The 21,072-nt window shown below is 34.8% G+C and overlaps 4 protein-coding genes and 1 pseudogene across 10 annotated transcripts; 2 read left to right on the plus strand and 3 right to left on the minus strand.

Moving 5' to 3' along the window:
- Positions 1–505: 505 nt before the first annotated feature.
- On the minus strand, positions 506–4,079 carry PP2AA2 (protein phosphatase 2A subunit A2). Of its 3 annotated transcripts, none has more exons than NM_113479.5 (12): positions 3,976–4,079; positions 3,174–3,813; positions 2,984–3,096; positions 2,824–2,903; positions 2,522–2,663; positions 2,340–2,420; positions 1,970–2,074; positions 1,643–1,825; positions 1,430–1,522; positions 1,208–1,347; positions 1,055–1,121; positions 506–971 (listed from the first exon to the last, which is right to left on the minus strand). In NM_113479.5, exons 2-12 carry the CDS (start codon positions 3,811–3,813, stop codon positions 852–854), a joined length of 1,764 nt encoding a protein of 587 aa, NP_189208.1. In that variant the 5' UTR covers positions 3,976–4,079; the 3' UTR covers positions 506–851. The 3 variants fall into 3 exon arrangements, with proteins under 3 accessions (NP_189208.1, NP_001030769.1, NP_001326959.1); NM_001035692.1 differs by having other exon boundaries at positions 618–971; positions 1,055–1,119; positions 1,204–1,347; positions 3,976–4,074; NM_001338767.1 differs by having other exon boundaries at positions 618–971; positions 3,174–4,077.
- A 188-nt stretch (positions 4,080–4,267) lies between these two features.
- AT3G25805 (uncharacterized protein) lies at positions 4,268–6,307 on the minus strand. Its single transcript, NM_113480.4, has 5 exons — positions 5,879–6,307; positions 5,250–5,343; positions 5,124–5,161; positions 4,902–5,037; positions 4,268–4,802 (listed from the first exon to the last, which is right to left on the minus strand). Exons 1-5 carry the CDS (start codon positions 6,197–6,199, stop codon positions 4,384–4,386), a joined length of 1,008 nt encoding a protein of 335 aa, NP_566779.1. The 5' UTR covers positions 6,200–6,307; the 3' UTR covers positions 4,268–4,383.
- A 2,484-nt stretch (positions 6,308–8,791) lies between these two features.
- Positions 8,792–12,030, plus strand: AT3G25810 (Terpenoid cyclases/Protein prenyltransferases superfamily protein). The gene is made up of 7 exons (NM_113482.5): positions 8,792–9,044; positions 9,426–9,705; positions 9,806–10,190; positions 10,301–10,519; positions 10,882–11,020; positions 11,113–11,364; positions 11,563–12,030. Exons 1-7 carry the CDS (start codon positions 8,835–8,837, stop codon positions 11,872–11,874), a joined length of 1,797 nt encoding a protein of 598 aa, NP_189209.2. The 5' UTR covers positions 8,792–8,834; the 3' UTR covers positions 11,875–12,030.
- A 958-nt stretch (positions 12,031–12,988) lies between these two features.
- Positions 12,989–16,459, minus strand: AT3G25815 (annotated as a pseudogene; the record flags this gene model as incomplete). The annotated part of the gene is made up of 1 exon: positions 12,989–16,459.
- Positions 16,460–17,175: 716 nt separating this feature from the next.
- Positions 17,176–20,804, plus strand: TPS-CIN (terpene synthase-like sequence-1,8-cineole; the record flags this gene model as incomplete). 4 transcript variants are annotated; one of them, NM_113483.5, is made up of 7 exons in its annotated part: positions 17,176–17,521; positions 17,647–17,923; positions 18,020–18,401; positions 18,495–18,713; positions 19,179–19,317; positions 19,390–19,641; positions 19,760–20,804. In NM_113483.5, the coding sequence occupies exons 1-7, from the start codon at positions 17,312–17,314 to the stop codon at positions 20,081–20,083; spliced, it is 1,803 nt and encodes a 600-aa protein (NP_189210.2). In that variant the 5' UTR covers positions 17,176–17,311. The 4 variants fall into 4 exon arrangements, with proteins under 4 accessions (NP_189210.2, NP_001326843.1, NP_001189976.1 ...); NM_001338768.1 differs by having other exon boundaries at positions 18,495–19,317; NM_001203047.1 differs by lacking the exon at positions 19,390–19,641 and having other exon boundaries at positions 17,280–17,521; positions 20,430–20,537.
- Positions 20,805–21,072: the final 268 nt, after the last annotated feature.

Raw genomic sequence — 21,072 nt, forward strand, 5'->3', positions numbered from 1 at the left:
AAAATGAAATGAATACTAAGCTGTTAAGAATACTTTATTAAAAGATAAACATCAATATTGAAAAAAAAAAAAAAACAAATCAAGTTGATTGTGGAAAGAGAAGATTAGACAAGAACCGAAACAGTCGGCCATAATTAAGCAATGGTTAACTTTTAATCTTTTAGTGTTGTGGATTTTGAAAACACTACTCGGTCTTAAGCAGTTCAATTGTGTTACAACGATGTTACGTGCCCTCTTACAAAAATTGTGTTAAGACGATGTTCACGTTTTTCGAAAACTAATCCAATGTGAAATGATGAAATAAATCGAACTATAAATTTGTTTGGTTATATGACTAGTACTATAAAACAAAAACTTGCTTGCTTATATCAATAGTAGGGGGGAAATCGTGATACACTTTTACTGAAAATGATCTTTCTTTTCTTTTTTTGTTCTTTCAATGCAAATTTTGTAACATGTTACATTTTCGAATTCATTTTTTCTAAATGTACTTCTCAAATAATATTGGTACTAGTAGAACATTACCAGAAAATTTTAACACGATTATCAACACGTTTTATTCGTAGTTAGTTAGGCTTAAGCAGCACGTTGAAAAATACAAGTAACTAACTACGAATACATGATCTACGAAAAATGTTTGTTGAACTAAACGAAAAGTTATCAACATAGAGTTTTAAACACATTAGTAGCAAGACAATGGACAAAACCCGTACCGAGGCACTCTAGTAGTTTGCGTGTAATAAAAAACACAAGACGAGAATCCACTACTACGTTACAAAAGTCTTGAGATTTGTTTTTTTTTTCAATCAAATAGAAAACGATTATAAGCAGAGAGACAAGATCTAATGGTTTTAGCTAGACATCATCACATTGTCAATAGATTGTAGAGCTTGGTTTGCGAAAAACCTGACATCAACATCTGGATCCTCGCTTAGCTCCACAAGCCCAGGACGAATCGTCTTCTCCACAACCTTTTTTCACCACAAAACCAAAATCAAACAGAGCTGTTTTCATAACAAACTAATAAACTAAATGGAGTTGGCGATGCACTTACCGATTGATCAACTATTGGAATGAGGGATTGAAGTACTTTAGCGACGTTGAATTTGATGTTTGGAACTCTGTAGTAGTGAAAGAGTTGTTTATTTACTTAATATGTTTGAAGTACAATGATTTGAGTATTAACTATTTTACAGTGAGAACTTGCCTGTCTTTAGATGCAGTCATTACTACAGGTAAGAGCTTAGAGCATGTAATCTCTGAGCCCATTACAGGTGCAAGAAGAGACACCGCACGCAAAATGGTCATTCGGTAGAGATAGTGAGGGTTGTTAACCATCTCAAGAACCTGCGGATTAATGAATAGCGACTAATTAACACTAACAAGATAGACACTGACTTTTCTAAAGTTGTAAAAATTCTAGACAAACCTGAGGAACTATATGTTGCATTGCCCATTCAGGACCAAATTCCTCAGCAAGCCGCTTGAGATTGTTAGCAGCAGCATCGCGGATTGAGTGAACCTAATGAGAGCATCCGCAAAAAAAAAAAAAAAAAAAAAAAAAAAAAAAAATCAATTTCTATAAATAAGAAGCGGTATAATCTGATCATTCCCAGTAAAAGTAAGAGAGAGAAAGAAATACCTTGTCTTGTAACCATTGCATGCAAAGAGCACCAAGCTTATCGTCAAAGAAGCCAACACCTAACTGACTTGCCAACAAAGGGATATACTCGATTATAGCAAGTCTTACTCTCCAGTGTCTATCTTCAGCAAGTTCTACAATAGCTGGCAACAAGGATTGTGATAGTAGATCAATCCCAATAACCTGCCACATATAAAATATAGAAGTCATCAACTGAATATGGATGGGCGAGAAAGGCAAGTTAAAAGAGTGAAAGTCTTTTAAACAAAACATGTTATCATGAAGCCATTGGCATGATCTGGTTTGGGTATTTCTGTTGTAACAAACCTGATTCACTTGGTCAAGTTTGCTGATAATGTTCAAGCGTACATCCGGGAACTCATCTTTCAATAGAGAAAGAAAGATTGGAAGGAGATGCTCAATTGTTGCATCCTAAAATAGAAAAAACAACGTGAAGTTAAAATCTGCAACATACACAATCCAACCAAAACATCCTGTATAAGAAACGCACGTCAATTAAACTCATTTTTGTACAATTGGTAACAACCTAAGTATATTTCTTCTTAATGATGAAAGAGCACATGAGACGCTTCAGACATCAGGACGAAAAACAGTTGGACATAGTCATAATCATTAAGATGCTAAAATGAATTTGTGCATTATGAACCAACACATCTCTGTTTGCAAACTCTCTTACCTTACCCAAGACTGGAGCCATTCCCATTATAACTGAGGCCAATGCAGATCTGACATGCTGAGAAGAGTCTGATGATAGCTCCTACAGGTAGCATTAAGAGGAATCATCAGTAATATGCAACAACTATACGTTGATTTTCTGTAAGGAACTTGGAAAACAATTGAATTCTCTTAAGCATGTACCTTCACACAGGGGAGAATGTGCTGGATAGCAATTTCAGGGTTTAGAATCCGACAAAACTTTGTAACTTTTCCGGCAGCTGCTATGCGTACTTCAGCTTCATTATCACGAAGTAGGCGCACATATGCAGGCACCAGCTCCGTCCTTAAAATAGAAGACACAGTAAATAGTATCAAGAGGAAGTAAATGGGATCATCAAGTTCCTTAAGCCTATTGGATGATATGCATTTCTATATTGAACATTAAATTAGCCCATCAAAGGTATTAAAACATGCTGCATTAGGTTTATGCAAAACGTTCTTACCTAGTAGGCTCAGGTCCCACGGCTTCACAAAGCTCGTAGAGTTGATTTGCAACCATATAGCGCACACGCCAAGACTTATCCTGCTCAGTGAAAAAGTACAAAGATTAAGCATTTCTTTTAAATGTAGATCATCAGCATAAAAGCCTACAGACATAATCACCTGCGAGAAATTAACAATCACGGGAAGAATGTGTTGGACACAATCCTGAGGCTCCAACAATTTCCCAAGAGCAGCACAACCCTCAACGGCCAATAATCTAACAGAATCTTGATCTGATATGAAAAAAACGTAAGATGAAATTCGACAAATATATATGCTGTAGAGTAAATAAACGCTCAGTGTTCAATACCATCTTGAGTAAGATCCTCAAACATGGACATAACGTCGGTCTTCAAATGCGCTGATTCAACCGTAGCAGCAAATTTCCCAAGATTAGTTGCTGCAGCTCTCCTTACCATCGGCATATCATCCTGACAAAGCTGAGTATACAACGATCTTAACTCAGTCTTCAACATATCCGGCGCGCTCGGGTATGCAATATGGAAAACACCGCAAGCCGATACTCTAGCTGTGAACCACTCACCAGCGGCAAGTCGCTTAACTAACGAAATGAAATGATCAACCAAGTCACTCTCCCTCATCTGAGAGCCAACTCTACAAAGCGACTCAACAGCTTTCTCCCTAACACAAGTTTCTTCGACAGTCGAAAGAGTTTCCAAAGGTGGAAGAAGAACATGTGCATACTCAACACCACCAACATAAGGAATAAACACACCCAATTCTTCAGCCATTGCTAATAAAACCTCATCATCATCGTCATTGTTTTCGCTAAGGAAAGGGATCAATTCCTTTCTAGTCCTCTCTTCCCCAAGAGCACGAGCGATCGTAGAAAGCCTTCTGATGGAATTCAATCTTAGCTGAATATCATCGTTTTTTAACTCGTCTATAAGTACGGCGATTGGGTACAACGGCTCATCGATCATAGACATCTTCAACAACACCAACAACAAAATTACAGCATAATTATAACGAGATCGTAAAATCAATTTCCAGAGCCCAATTCTCAGGAGATGATCAATTAGGCGAATCTAAATTACCATTTCTATCAAAAGATAAACAGACCAACAATCAAATCGGAAATTGGGTCTTACCTCAACACAAACACGGCTCAATTTTCTCCTCAACGAAACACAAAATTTCGTTCGACCTACGAAGAAAAAAAAGAGGATCTAATGGCGAAATGTCTCTTTTCTTTATTGAGAGCAAACGACGACGTCTTTATTTAATTGGAACCATACCCTTCTTAAATGGGCTTTAACGGGCCTTTTGGCCCACGACGTTTATGCTGTTTCGGTCAGGACTTTACTTTTGCGATTCATTTCTTGCAATTTACCAATTTTATAGAGTTTTCACTATTCCTTCGTGAAATATAAATTCAAATGTGGAAAAAACATTACCGATACAAATGATAGAATTTTCTAAAAATGACATAACAAAATTTCCATAATATAATTACATTTGTTATAAGTACAACGACAATATGTGTGTATACTAACAAATTAAATTGATTCATCTTCGAGATTGAGAAACAAATGATATGCAAGTAAACCAAAAACAGGAACAAACCTTAGATACTTCACCAATTCAATCTTGTTCTTCTTCACATTTTGCAGGTTCTCTCCAATCAACCATGGCTGAAAGATTGTGTACAGACATATATCCCATATAAACGCGTAAGCTAGTCTCTCCGATCCCAAATAACCAATCAGATACTGCCATCTGTCCATGATTCCACCGAAATCACCATCTGCTCGACCGTAGAGAGACCACAATGCTGATATCAGACACACCGTAGCTCCGGTCAGACCAACTATTGGTGCACCTTTGGTCATCACTTCACCAAGTTGAGACCTTTTGCTTGGTTTATCATCTGGGTCAGCGTCATTGAGCCGTAAAGCCATGTATGGGATTAGAAACGCTGTTTGCAACATGAGATCAACAGAACCAATAATCTAGTTTAGAGGGTTGCTTTCCAGAGAAACTGAACTTCTTAAATAAAAACTAAAGTTGTATTTACTGTTTGTAAGGAACATCATGAGACTCCATAAGACGTCAAGAGAGCTTTTGTATCGATTTCTCTTTCGGTCTGTGTATAGCAATGGAGCAAACATGAGTGTCCAAGCTATTACAAAGTTGAATAACCCTTCAGCCATCTGTTGAATTTAAAAAAAAAAAAACAATTTCAGAACGATTTACTTTCACTAATACACAAAAACCTGTTCAGCTCAAAGGTACAAACCGGGTGAAGAACAGGAGCTTGTAAGAAGTGAATACCAGCTGTTCTGTCACAAAGTCCATAAGCAAGAAACTTTCATCAAAGATCAAACAGGTAAACGAAATCGATATATCTTAAGGCTGAACATACCGGCGTTTGTAAGAGGCAAGACAAAGAAGAAATTCAGAGAAAGTCCCAAAAGAGAATTCACTGTCTCTGAACTAATTGCCCAAACTGGATCTCCCTGTTGATCATAGAGATTATTTTCTAATTAAGCAACCATACAAGATTACACAATCTAAGATAATGCTAACCACAAGCACATATCATGATAATCTATAGAGAGAAGAGCAAATCTCAGTAATAAGTTGAAGATAACAACAAAACTATTCGATTCTCAAAGCATTCAAGCAGAGAAATTGAAAAAGTTCTCATTCCTAAAATCATCCAAAATCCAAATTACTTTTGAAGATTCATCAATGTGATGCTACATAAACCTTCCAAACATTCACATAATCCATAGATAAATTAGTAGCCACATAGAACTATGGCTATATCAGGAACTATGAGTATGATTCAAAAAGAACAAACCTACTAGATTCTCAAAACATTCAAGCAGAGAAATTGAAATGGTTCTCAATTCCTAAAATTATCCTAAATACTTTCAAGATTAATCAATGTGGTGATTCTACATAAACCTTAGAAACATTCACACAGATATATCAATGTCTCAATCTCAGGAACTATGAATACGAATTTTTGAAGGTATTATCACTCACAGGAGCGTAAGGGAGAAGAAAGAGCCATAGTATATACACAGCTTCACTAGTCCATAGAAGATACCGAACAATTCTCCTTATAGAATCATCTTCAACCTCTACCGTCGCCGTCTCCGGTTTCCGGCGAGCACAGCATAAGAAGGAACTGTCTCGTGTTCGTAATTTGAAACGATTCGTAGACTGCCATGGATTGTAGCAGCGATCGACTGTGGAGATTTCTCTACTCCGAAGAAAATGGCGGCGAATTTGTGGCGATTTGATTTGGGAACTGTGGAGACGGTGACGGAGATATGTCAACGTCGGTGAGGTTATCAGAATCATCGTCGTCCCTTCACTGCATTATCCACCGTTTAGTCGGAGAATTTTTTTTATTTATCTGAGAGAGACTTGCTAAAACGGCAGCGTATTGGTTATCTAAATTTGAAAGCAACGACGTCGTTTTAATTGAATCGAATTACACATTACAGTTGGCTTTAAACAGGCCATTGGCCCACGGCCTTATAAAACGCCGTTTCGGTGAGACACTGAAATTGGATAGTCACATCATTATTATGGGTGCTAAGCCAAATATCTTTTTCATCATTATTATTCGACATTCCTCAATTTTCGTCAACTTCTTTTAACAACCCCAAAATCATGGTTATATAACTTTGCTTTATATCTAGAGGCTTAGTTAAATAAATAAATAAATTCAAAATTAAAAGAACATTGAATCATGTAGGCAAGATTCAATTTCAACTATTTTGGTTAATTTTATTATTTATTTTCATTTAATTATTGTGGAACGTATGATTTATTCATGTAGATAGTTTTCTAATCTCATTAGAATATCTTATCATATAATTTAAGTGTGGACCAAAACATAATTTATTTCTTCTACGTTATTTCTCTTTTTTTTTTGTGTGCAAAATACTTGTATTCATTCAATCAAGAAAGAACCAAATACAAAGAGAACTGACTTATTTCTCTATATGTAAATTATTGAAGAAATTATACCTTTTAAAAAAATAAAAATGTATCGAGATACATTTAAATTTCTGTTGTATGTAATGTGTATACGTGTAATCCAATTTCTTGGGATTCTATATAATTATTTATGTTGTTATGGTCTGTACAAAAATATCACATGCTTATAATATAAGAGATATTTCTTTTATACGTATGTATTCTTTTAATGGTTTTTAATATAGCAATATTAAGATTCATTGTTCATCTAAATAAGTTTTTATTAGTTAGCGCAAAAATAAAAACTCGTTTGGAGAAACAAAAAATGGTTAAAGCGATTAAATATTGTTTTTCAATACATTAAAATTGTTTGCCATCTTCTAAAGTTGTTTACTCACTTCAGAATACATATGATACTCTCTAATGGGAAGAATCCCATGAGCCAAAACCAATTGTCTTTGGAGTAGAAAAAACTTATAGATCTTTTTGTGGAATCATAACCCTAGATTCAGTAGGGTTTATTGAAAAAGGAAAAGATAATACATATCCTAACAAGACATATCCAAACTAATCCACAAAAAAACTAGACGATTCGTGATATATTGGAGATATCAAATGTACGATGTGGCTTCGAATTCCTGCCAAATTCAAAGGGATCTAAAAGGTCTTTAATGATTCTTCATATGTCATGAATTTCTACTACATTGGGATGAAAGTAAGTTAGTTAGTTTTTATTTGTTTGCTTTTCATTTTTGCTAAAATTTTTGATGAATTTTATCAAATATAAAACACAGTAGCGTAGACTATATTGTTAAATTTTTTTTGATGAATTTTATCAAATTTAAAAATACAATAGCGTGATTTTGAGAATAAAGCCTATAATTTTCCTTCATACGGCTTATTGAGTATACATTAGAACTATATTTTTTACAATAGGATAACATAGTTCTGAAATGAGTAAATTGAAAAGAGTTTTTGAATTGATTGAAGTATGATTCTGGTTGTTTAGAAAAAAAAAAAAAATTAATAAAAGAATTAAACCATTATGTGTGAACTGTGAATCCAAATATTGTTCTTTTTCTCACTTTTATTAGTTAATCACTGATATATCTCATCAATCATAGATATTGTTTGCAAAAATACTTAAACCGTTTTGTGTACATTACGATCACAAAACAAGAGAATCACATAACCTTTTTTTCAAACTAACTTTTTTTATTAAGTTGAATCAAATAAGTTTACTTCTATATTATTTAATTATATCTCTCTACAACATTTAAAAACCAACACGTAAATTCGTATTAAAATAATATGGAAATTGTTTTTTCAAAATCCTCTACACATATAAGTTATTTGAATCATTAAAACGGAGTTACAAACTTTTTTTCTTCGATTATCAATGTTTTTCTCCTAAAGAACAAATGAAATCGACGACAACCTAATTTTTTTTGGCATGTCTGCCAACAAAACTCATAGCCATCAGATTGAACTGTCTTGTAATCAAACTTGAACTGTCTCCATCACTTAATCTTTGTACGCAGTTTTTATAACTTCTATATTTAATCATGTAGAAGATTTTAATTAGATAAATTTCAGTTACAAAAAGTGGATATTAGACATTGCGAAAAGAGTATTGACATGCAGCAAAATTGGGTAAAGTTTGTCACACTATTTAATTGAATATACTTGAAAAATAACTATTTATCTGGTAATCTTGTAAATAAAGATATAATAATAGATATCTTTAAATAATTGACTATGATTTATAATTTTATATGGTGAAAATAGAAATAAATTTGGTAAATAAGATATTGTAGTTGGCACATACACAAAAATAAACTTCAAGTTAAACCAAATTGGACAACCTATTGAAAAAAAAAAAAAACAGAAACAAAATCATGTACCGAAATAGTGTTCTAAGTCATCATTCTGACTCTGTCTATATAAAGTTATAAACGTATGTGTTCTCCAATATATTCAGCCAGAAAGAAGAGAATCTTATACTAATTCAATGGCTACTTTGTGTATAGGTTCAGCTCCTATTTACCAAAATGCATGTATCCATAATTTTCGTCTTCAACGTCCTCGTCGTTTCATATCCAAATCCATGACAAAAACGATGCCGGATGCTAATCCTCTTGACCTCCGTCGACGCTCGGGCAACTATCAACCTTCTTCATGGGACCATAGTTATCTCCTCTCCATCGAGAACAAATATGTGGTAAAGTATTCGTCATTATTAACGTTTCATTTGGTGACGTTTTTAATTACAAAAGTTGTTACTACACATGTAAATATTTTGGGAAAACTGACATGTGCATGGTTTTATTGGATCAATATTATCTGACAGACTATTTTTCTCATGAACTCTGGTTAGTATACATTTCATACATAGATATATATATATATATATATATATATATAAGAACATTTGGTTATACTTTTTTGTTAAAGGTATTAAGATAACTAATGTATTAAATATTTAACAAAAATGATTTATATATGCTATTAGATCATAAATCTGATTTTCTTTCTCTAAAATATCTCTTAGTAGCTAGTATTAAAGATGACTTACTAATTAGTTATAATATGATGGATACAGAATGAAAAAGAAGTGATAACTAGACATGTGTTGAAGAAAAAGGTGAAGAAGATGCTAGAGGAAGTAGAGACGAAGAGCCGTCTCGAGAAATTAGAGCTCATCGATGATTTACAAAAGCTTGGGGTTTCGTATCATTTTGAGCAAGAAATAAATAACATTTTGACAAATTTTCATCTTGAAAATGGAAAAAATATTTGGAAATGTGACAAGGAAGAAGATTTACATGCAACCGCACTCGAATTCCGACTTCTTAGACAACATGGTTTTGGTGTCTCAGAAGGTTAGTATTTTCACACTCGGTAAAAACGAAATGAAAAAATTCTATAAATTAGTTTCACTGTATAAATATCATATGTAACTAAAAAGACCATGCATTTCAGATATATTTGATGTAATCATCGACAAAATCGAAAGTAATACGTTCAAGAGTGACAATATAACAAGTATCATCACTCTATACGAAGCATCGTATCTCTCCACGAAATCGGATACTAAATTGCATAAAGTCATCAGGCCTTTTGCAACAGAACAAATAAGAAATTTCGTTGATGATGAAAGTGAAACTTACAACATTATGTTACGTGAGATGGCGATCCATGCGTTAGAAATACCGTACCATTGGAGAATGAGAAGGCTAGAGACGAGATGGTATATAGATGCATACGAGAAGAAACATGACATGAATCTTTTTTTGGCCGAATTCGCCAAAATCGATTTCAATATCGTACAAACTGCTCATCAAGAAGATGTCAAATACGTTTCCTGGTAATAGAGATTAATAGAAGGAAAATATATAAATGCTGGTTTTGGTAAATCTCACATCAATATTTTCATATATATACTCTTTCTAATCCTCTCCTTTTAATTGTATGAAGTTGGTGGAAGGAAACAGGTTTGGGTAGTCAACTTCACTTTGTAAGAGACAGAATTGTTGAGAATTATTTTTGGACCGTTGGAATGATATATGAACCACAATTTGGATATATCCGACGGATCGTGGCTATAGTTGCTGCACTTATTACAGTTATTGATGACATCTACGATATTTATGGTACTCCTGAAGAACTTGAGCTCTTCACTGCTATGGTTCAAAAGTAAGGACTCTACTGCTTATATTTATTCTGAATTTTCTTTGTATATAATTACAATTACATAACATTATATTTAAAATAATATAGTATACGATGTAAATTAAGTGTGTTTAATATATCCCATATTCACGTTTTAAAATATATTTTTAAGTAGTAGTCGTTTAAAAGTATATATAATTAATCATATTCCACACAAGTTCACATAAATATTTTTTTCAATTCCATCTTTCTATTAGTTTTTTTTTGTAAATAAAAATTATAGGAAAAATGATATGTTGATGATAGATTATTAGGATTTTAATCAGCTATTTTTCATGATATTCTTAGTTTTAAATAATAATGTTATCTAAAATATTTATTTGCAGTTGGGATATAAATCGTCTTGATGAGCTCCCCGAATACATGAAGTTGTGTTTTCTTACATTGTTTAATGAAATCAATGCCATGGGATGTGATGTTCTCAAATGTAAAAATATTGACGTCATTCCTTATTTCAAAAAATCGGTAAGTTCAAATTTGTATTTACACATTATAGTTTTATTTTTTGGATAAAAATAAATAATTATTGATTATATATGTTTTTGTTCAAACTATAGTGGGCAGATTTATGTAAAGCATATCTAGTTGAAGCAAAGTGGTACAAAGGAGGATACAAACCAAGCGTGGAAGAATACATGCAAAATGCTTGGATTTCAATTTCTGCTCCAACAATGTTAATCCACTTTTACTGTGCTTTCTCTGGCCAAATCTCGGTTCAAATTTTGGAGTCTTTGGTCCAACAACAACAAGACGTCGTCCGATGCTCTGCCACTGTGCTCCGTCTAGCTAATGACCTTGCAACTTCGCCGGTAAGTGTTCTCTCTTGTAACTTCGCCACTTTTATGTGTTTTAAATCGTGTATGAGTATTTATAACAAGGATAATCTTGTAAGTAACTCACAAATGAAACCAAAGTCTTAAAACTCGACTGCATAAATTAGGTGGACGAAAGTCTCTATATCATGGCAAAAAACCGCTAAGCAATTCATATATGACTTGACAATGTAGGATGAATTGGCGAGAGGAGACGTTCTCAAATCGGTCCAATGTTACATGCATGAGACCGGAGTTTCGGAGGAAGAGGCACGCACACATGTGCAGCAGATGATAAGTCACACGTGGGACGAGATGAACTATGAAGCAAGAACAGCGGCACGCAGTTCTTCGTTACTTTCTCGACGTTTTGTTGAAACTGCAATGAACCTGGCACGTATGTCGCAGTGCATGTACCAACATGGCGATGGTCATGGATGTCCCGACAAAGCCAAGATCGTTGATCGTGTCCAAACCTTGCTCGTTGACCCAATCCCATTAGATTAAAAGACACTAAAATATTTCCTAATAGTAAGAAAACAAGTTATATTATACTTTGTGTGCGATGTTGGATTACGGAACTGATTTAAAATAAAAGTTTCGATTTCCAAAATTAAGACTTTTGCAAAGTTAACAATTAATTTTTAAACTTAAGCAACCATGGGATACTTTCGCACAAAAACCAGCAAAATCGGCTCACATTTTAAACCAATGAATTATATACGTTCTTTACGATTTCTAGTGGGCTTTTAAGAGGCAAGACAAAGAAGAAATTAAGAGAAAGTCCCAATAGAGAATTCATTGCCTCTGAGCTGAAAATAGAGATGTTGTATAAATTGAAAATAGAGATTTCTGAATATAGAAGAAAAAATTGAGATTTCTATTTTAGAGTTAGATATTTTTGCTTTAAAATAGAATTTACAGAAAAAAAATATAGAGTGGAGTTGGAGATGGTCTTATGGAAATCAAAAATTCAAATTTTTTGTCACTCAGCACAAAAATATATTATACAAAAGGCCAGGGTTTTAGAACAGATAATATTTTAATTACTAGTTACTATAATTATTCCAAATTTCTTTTAGATTTTTTCAATGTGATTCAATATAATCACACAATCTTTACAATAGTGACTCGGAAAAGATTCAACAAACACACAAATGTATGGCCACAGTTTGATACTATTTCTACAGTTTAAACCCTAAAAACAAAATTATATAACGAATTCAAATAGAGAAACATGGCGATATAACACTACTCTTCACTCATCTTTGCACCAATCAATGAATAAAGATGATTCGAAAACAATAACATGCAAACATCTTGCAGTATCAAATAAATTTTTTACTATAAATTTTTGCATGTTATTTGTCTCGAACCATTTTGTTTCATATTCTTACACTTTGTAAAACCTTCTCTTTTCAAAGGAACATCGATGGGGTTGAATTAAAACTGATGTCATAGAATACTGCTTATAAAAGTCGATCATAATGTAGATCTAATAAAGCTCATTAGAAAATTCCTCTATTATCTTTCTTTTTTTGAATATTATGTTAAATTATACTCAAAAGCAAAAATCACTGAGTTTTACATATGAATGTAAAGAACTTTTCATAATATATACAAGAAAAAAAACAGTACTAGTCTTGGTTTCTTCTTGTTGCAAACCAAAGTACTATGCCATCTTCATACTTTGGTGTGCCTCCGGTCTTGAGCGTGCTTAGCCGGTTCTTGACGTTTTTATCGATCGTCTTTACAAGCATTGCAGCTTGTAATGGATGTTCCCCATGTCTCATGTTGTTCCTTTCCCGCCATACTGAGTGAATTGTGTTTTGAAATCATACCGTGTGATGAACGTCATTGTTTGGTCTCTACTCCTTTTTGCGATTAGCTTTGTGATTTCTTTCCAGTCCGCCGTGAATTTGTCCAACAGCAAGCCTCTCGTGAGCTCCTCCCATATCTGATACGTATAAGGGCATGAGAAGAACAAGTGATCTCTTGTCTCCTCTAGATCATTACAAAAGACACATTTTGCATTGGCGTTGCCTTTCCACTTCAACATCCGGTCCCCAGTTGACAATCTATTCTTCATTGCTAACCAAGTGATAAAAGAGTACTTTGGGGTGGAATGTGGGAACCATATCCCTCTGTACTCTTCCATACTTGGTTTGGCTGTCCGAATCTGTGACCATGTTTCTTTTCTCATAAACGTATTCCTACAGTGATCGTTCTTTCCTTTCCACAACACAGTATCCAAATCCCCATTTCTTTTGAGTTTCTGATTACTTAACTCCTCCTCGATAAGGTTTAGAACTGGGTTTCGGTGATGTCTCTTTCGGTGTGACTCCATCACTTCACCCACCGTACAAGTTTTTGATATTCCTAAGTCAACGAAGCCTTTTTCTCCAAGCTAATCATATAAACTTCCCATAGAGCACCACTCATCAAACCAGAAAGATGTTAGATACCCATTTTTAACCTCCACTCGATAAAACTGTTTTGCTATACCCCCGTATTTGAGAATCTTGTGCCACATCCATGAGCCCCGAGTTGTGTTGCCTTTTATAGACCAGAACGAACCATCACGGATTAGATATTTTTGCACCCAGTTCACCCACAAAGACCCATGTGCCGAGAGGATACGCCATATTAGCTTAAGCATACATACCTTGTTTGCTTCGTCTATTGATCGCAAACCCAATCCTCCTTCCTGTTTTGGAGTGCAGACCTCCGACCAAGCAACTTTAGCCTTCTTTGGGTTTAGAGATGGACCCGACCATAGAAACGCTGAACAGAGTTTATCTATTTCCTTGATGCATGCTTTTGGAAGACGGAAAGCGGCTATCCAAAAATTGGTGAGGCAGAAAGTTACCGAACTTAAGAGTTTTAGTCGTCCAGCAAACGATAGCGTACGAGTCGACCAGGAGTTAATTTGCGACTTGATCTTTTCCAACAAGGGCAGGAAATCTGAGGAGGTCATTCTTCTTGTTAGCAGCGGGAGCCCTAAGTAGCGAACTGGAAGAGAGCCATACTCGAAAGGGAATTGTTGTAGGATCTCATCTCTCTGGTGCTCTTGTAAACCAGCCATATATAAGGTGGACTTTTGAAGACTTATCTTTAGCCCCGAGTGAATAGCAAAGTCTTCAAACACTTCTAAAGTATTCTCAATGGATTTTTTGTTTCCCTCAATAAACACCATTAAATCATCAGCAAAACAGAGGTGAGTTAAGTTTAACGTCTTACAATTCGGGTGGTAGTCTATTCTTTTATCACTTGCAGCCTTGTCTATTTTCTTGGACAAAACATTCATGCATATGACGAACAATAGGGACTAAGAGAGCAGCCCTGTCTGAATCCTCTCTCACTACCAAAATAGCCTGCGAGTTCACCGTTCACTTGTACCGAGAAAGACGCTGTAGAGATGCATACCTTTATCCAATTAATGTAGACTCCGGAAAATCTAGAGCTTGTAGAGTTGTGGTGAGAAACCCCCATTGGACTGAGTCAAAAGCTTTTGATATGTCAATTTTCATGGCACATCGAGGAGAAACTGTTTCCTTGTGGTAATCCTTTATAATCTCTGTTGCTAGGAGGAGATTTTTCATTAATAGTCTATCTTTCACAAAGGCAGATTGATTTGAAGAGATGAACTTGGGAAGAATGATTTTGAGTCTGTTTGCAAGAATCTTCGATATCACCTTATAGAGAACATTACAGCATGATATCGGTCTATAGTCCTTCATCATCACAGCTTCTTTTCTCTTGGGTATCAAGGCCAAAATAGTGGAGTTTACTCCTTTGGGTAGGAAGCCTGTCTTAAAAAAAGATTGGATGGCTACCACAAAATCGTTTCCTACTATCGACCATGTCTCGTTAAAGAACTCACAAGTATATCCGTCAGGGCCTGGGGATTTATTTGAAGGCATTGAGAAGAGAACTTTCCGCACCTCCTCTGCAGTGACTTCTAGTGTGAGCTTGTCTTGTCATTCTCATCACATCTATAATCCAGTAGAGTTTCCAGTTCCTCCCGCGACCAATCCACGTAGTCTGGCGGTTTGAGCGTTAAAAAGTCTCTGAAGTATCGAACTGCCTCTGCTTTTATTTGCTGCTGATTTGATGCAATATGTCCATCATCACACTTAATCTCTCTAACATTGTTACGAACCTCCCGAATCTTTGCAGCATTGTAGAAAGTTTTATTATTTTGGTCTCCTATCTTCATCCAATGCAGTTTTGCTTTTTGCCTAAGGTAGCTTTCCTCAATACCCGACAGCCTTAACCACTTCTCATATGCGTCCGCTTCAGCTACCACTGCCTGTGAAGATGGCCTTGTCATAGTTTCTGCTTGCTTTTCACATAAAGTTTTATAGGCTTCTTTTGCTTTTTTTGAGATATCACCAAGTAACTGCTTCCCCATCTTTCTGAAATGTGGCTTCAGACCTTTTAATTTTTTTGATAAGCGGTGCATGGCTGAGGTAGAATGAAAGAGAGGCTGAGTTGTCTTCCAAAGCTCTTCTGTCTCACTTCTGAAATCCGAATACGAAATTAAAGCATTTATAAATTTAAAAGGCCTCTTGACTCGTTGTTCCTGCTCCATAATATAGAATCGACATCTTAGGTGATCTGAACAACCGCCTGATTCAAAGACGCTGTAGGACTGTTCATACTATTGCATCCATTGCTTGCTAATCAGTACCCTATCCAGCTTCTTACATATTACTCCTTCCTTTCTCTTGTTACACCATGTGTATCTCTGGCCTTGGTAGCTCATATCTGTTAATTCACAATGTCTGATTAAGTCTTGAAAATCTCTCATCCCTTGGAGAACGAATGGAGATGATTCATAGAGTGAATGGTCCTCTCCTTCTAATATCTCATTAAAGTCTCCACATATTAACCAAGCTTTGTTATAGAACAAAGGGGAATCATGATGATATTTAATATCACTCCACAAATCCTTTCTTTCTGCTGCAAAATTTGATGCATAAACAAACGACACAAAGAACTCTTCTTGTCTTCCTTCTAATAAGACAGAGCAAGTGATGAGTTGTGACGTCTTATATATTGGAGATACACGCACGTTATCTTCTATTATCTTTCAATAGTAATTTGATATAAATTAAGATAATGTGCAGTGAACGAGTGGCGATTGTTAAGCCAAGTGAACATTATATACTTTATTTTATACTTTCTCCAAGCTTCGAATGGAGAATTTATTTCCATACGACTAACTCTACCTAAAAGGGCCATGTTTGTTTGCCAACATAACACGACGATCACGAGATACACATAACATTTAGAATTTGGAGAAGATACATTTTGTTTGACTTCACTTTTTGTGCGAATGGCTGTTCTACCTGAAGGGGCCATTAGTATAATTTTTTTGTACATAATAACGTCACCAAATATAACACGAGAATCACGAGGTACACAAATCATTTAGGCTTGGACATTATCTAATCAAATAAGCTATGATATCAAATTTACATACATATAGTGGCCTCGTGGGTATAATTACACAAGGAGCTTTTGGAGAAAAAGAAGTGTGTGATTTAAATGACAATTATACAAATGTGTACAATTATCAGATCCAAAGTTCATGTTTTAAATCATCAAAAAAATAATAATTGATGAGTTAAATGATATTTTTTTCATTTAGATTTAGTTAGATTAGTTGTACGGTTGTACCATTATTTAATAATTTAAAAGTTGAAATGATTATAATGTATAAAAGTTGAAAATATTGTAACAGATATAGATTAAGCATTTTTGCGGTCAATATATTATAAAAGCTTTTTTAGCTATTAATTGAAAAATATTTTACACCCTTAGATCTTTTGATCTCCTAATTATATAAAATATTTTCTTCTACCGTTTGTCTATATAACCATATGTGTTGTCTAGTGCATGTATTCAGCCACGAATAAGAGAATAGTCTACTAAATCAATGGCAACTTTACGTATAAGTTCAGCTCTTATTTACCAAAATACCCTCACCCACCATTTTCGTCTTCGACGTCCTCACCGTTTCGTATGCAAGTCCATGACCAAAACGACGCCGGATACTACTCTTGTTGAACTCAGTCGACGCTCCGGAAACTATCAACCTTCACCGTGGAACCATTGTTATCTCCTCTCCATCGAGAATAAATATGCGGTAAAGTTTTGTACTATATTTTCATAATTTTTTATTGTTGCACCTAAGTTTCACTTTTATTTATGAATTCTTTTATTAACAAGTTGTTACTACGTGCATGTTTAAACATATGTATGTATATACAGAGTGAAACAGAAGTAATAACTAGAGATGTGTTGAAGAAAAAAGTGAAGAGCATGCTTGATGATGAGAAGAAGAGCCGTCTCGAGCAATTAGAGCTCATCGATGATCTGCAAAAACTTGGGGTTTCGTATCATTTTGAGATAGAAATAAATGATACTTTGACAGATCTTCATCTTAAAATGGGAAGAAATTGCTGGAAATGTGACAAGGAAGAAGATTTACATGCAACCTCACTCGAATTCCGACTTCTTAGACAACATGGTTTTGATGTCTCAGAAAGTTAGTATAATATAATGAAATTTTAAATTTCTATATATAATAAATTTTGTTGTGTGATCAATATCATATATTAACTGAAACAACCGTTTATTTCAGATATATTTGATGTGATCATCGACCAAATAGAAAGTAATACGTTCAAGACCAACAATATAAACGGTATCATTTCTTTGTACGAAGCGTCGTATCTTTCCACGAAATCGGATACTAAATTGCATAAAGTCATCAGACCTTTTGCAACAGAACAAATAAGAAAATTTGTTGATGATGAAGATACTAAAAACATTGAGGTACGAGAGAAGGCGTATCATGCCTTAGAAATGCCGTACCATTGGAGAATGAGAAGGCTAGACACGAGATGGTACATAGATGCATATGAGAAGAAACATGACATGAATCTTGTCTTGATCGAGTTTGCAAAAATTGATTTCAATATCGTACAAGCTGCTCATCAAGAAGATCTCAAATACGTTTCAAGGTAATACTATCAAAGAAATATAGATACTAGTCTTTCGTTGTTAATTATTGTATACATAATTCGTTCTAATCCTCTTTCGTTAATGATATGAAGATGGTGGAAGGATACATGTTTGACTAACCAACTTCCCTTTGTAAGAGATAGAATAGTCGAGAACTATTTTTGGACCGTTGGATTAATATACGAACCACAATTTGGATATATCCGACGGATCATGACTATAGTTAATGCCCTTGTTACAACCATTGACGACATCTACGATATCTATGGCACTCTTGAAGAACTAGAACTATTCACTTCCATGGTTGAAAAGTTAAGAAATATTCTACCTTTTTTTGGTCAATCAATTGGTTATTTTGCAGCTGTACCATGGTCTACCACTAGACCATTATTACAGAAATCTTCTACTTAAGCTTCTTCATTTTCTTGGTATATTATTATAAAATAATAACTGATCACACACACACACATATATATATATATATATATCAAATAATTTTTTGCTTTTCGTATTATTGCGGTTGTTAATGTAAAGATTTTTGATATATTCTACCTTTTATATCTTAAGTGTTCCTTACAAACTACAGAGACAATAATCTTGTTTTTGCTAAGGATGTAGACATTTCTTTACAAATGAAAAATTTATGATTTACAGAAAGTGAATCCTATGTTAATAATAATTATAAGAATTTTGATCACATATTTTCATGATTCGTTTTAATGTATATATTAACAATACATAGTATTGTCTAAGCAAATTTGTTTATGTATTTTCAGTTGGGATGTAAATCGTCTTGGTGAGCTTCCCGAGTATATGAGGTTGTGTTTTCTTATTTTATACAATGAAATCAATGGCATTGGATGTGATATACTCAAATATAAAAAGATTGACGTCATTCCTTACCTCAAGAAATCGGTAAGTTTATTTTTTTGTAGAAATTATTAATTCAAATATGTCATAGTTTAAATATTTGGTGTGTTTTTTTAGTGGGCAGATTTATGTAGAACATATCTAGTGGAAGCAAAGTGGTACAAAAGAGGATACAAACCAAGCTTGGAAGAATATATGCAAAATGCTTGGATTTCAATTTCTGCCCCAACAATATTGATCCACTTTTACTGCGTTTTCTCTGACCAAATCTCAGTTCAAAACTTAGAGACTTTGTCTCAACACCGACAACACATCGTCCGATGCTCAGCCACCGTTCTTCGTTTAGCTAACGACCTTGGAACTTCGCCAGTAAGTGATCTATCTTCTAACTTGATGTAATTCATGCATATATAGTATATGAGTAATTGAGTGAATGTTTTTCTTTTTTTTTTGGTAAAACATTGAGTGAATGTTTGTTAAAATGTAGACTGAATTGGCGAGAGGAGACGTTCTCAAATCGGTCCAATGTTACATGCATGAGACCGGAGCTTCAGAGGAAAGGGCACGTGATCACGTGCATCAGATGATTAGCGACATGTGGGACGACATGAACTCCGAAACAAAAACGGCATGCAATTCTTCGTCACGTTCTAGAGGTTTTAAGGAAGCTGCAATGAATCTGGCACGCATGTCGCAATGCATGTATCAATATGGTGATGGTCATGGATGCCCTGAAAAAGCCAAGACCATTGATCGTGTCCAATCCTTACTCGTTGATCCAATTCCATTAGATGTAAATCGTCTTGGTTGAAGTGTAAGGACTCTACTACATAAAATCATTTGTACAATGAAATCCTCAACCATAAAAAATGTTGACGTCAGCCCCTTTCTCAAGAAATCATTAAGTTAAATTTCATATTGATGTATAGATAGATTATGGTTTAAAATTTCTTTATGTTATTGTTCAGTATAAGCCCTTCTCTGGTACTGGGAAAAGCAGCGAACTAAGGTTTTGAACCCCCCCCCCCCCCCCGACCTCAGTTCTCCTGTGCCCTAGCTGAGACTTATTGCTTAGCAGTGATAACCTCCGCACTACGGCGCTCCAATGAACAAGAGTTCTCCGCCTTAGTATATTTAGAAGAGTGGTTTCATCTTAGTGGGCAGAGTTATGTCGAACATATCTAGTAGAAGAAAGGGGGTACAAAAGAGGGATGCAAACCAAGCTTGGAAGAATACACGCAAAATGCTTGGATTTCAATTGCTGACCCAACAATGTTAATTCACTTTGACTGTGCTTTCTCTGACCATGTCTCAATCCAAGTCTTGAAGTTTATCACAACACCGTCAACAAATCCTCCGTCTAGTTAATGACCTCGGAACTTCGCTAATAAATAACCAATCTTCTTACTTCTAGTAGTGTTGAGTTATAAAATCAATTTAAATAATCAACCTACTAACTTCTAGTTGTGAGTGTTTGATTAGGATGAATTGGCAAGAGACGTTCTAAAATCCAATGTTACATGCATGAGACCGGACTACTGGAGCATCACAGGAAAAGGCACGTAAGTACGTGCAGTAGATGATTAGCAACCCAAGGGACTAGGTGAACTACGATACAAAAACGGCATGCAACTTTCTACAAGTTTTGTGGAAGCTGCAATGGACCTGGCACGCATGTTGCAATGAATGTATCAACATGGCGATGGTCATGGCTGTCCCGACAAAGCCAAGACCGTTGATCATGTCCAATCCTTCCTCGTTGATCCAATACCATTATATTGATTTCACACTTTTATAGTA

This window comes from Arabidopsis thaliana, chromosome 3, assembly GCF_000001735.4.
Source record: "Arabidopsis thaliana chromosome 3, partial sequence".
Taxonomy (NCBI): domain Eukaryota; kingdom Viridiplantae; phylum Streptophyta; class Magnoliopsida; order Brassicales; family Brassicaceae; genus Arabidopsis; species Arabidopsis thaliana.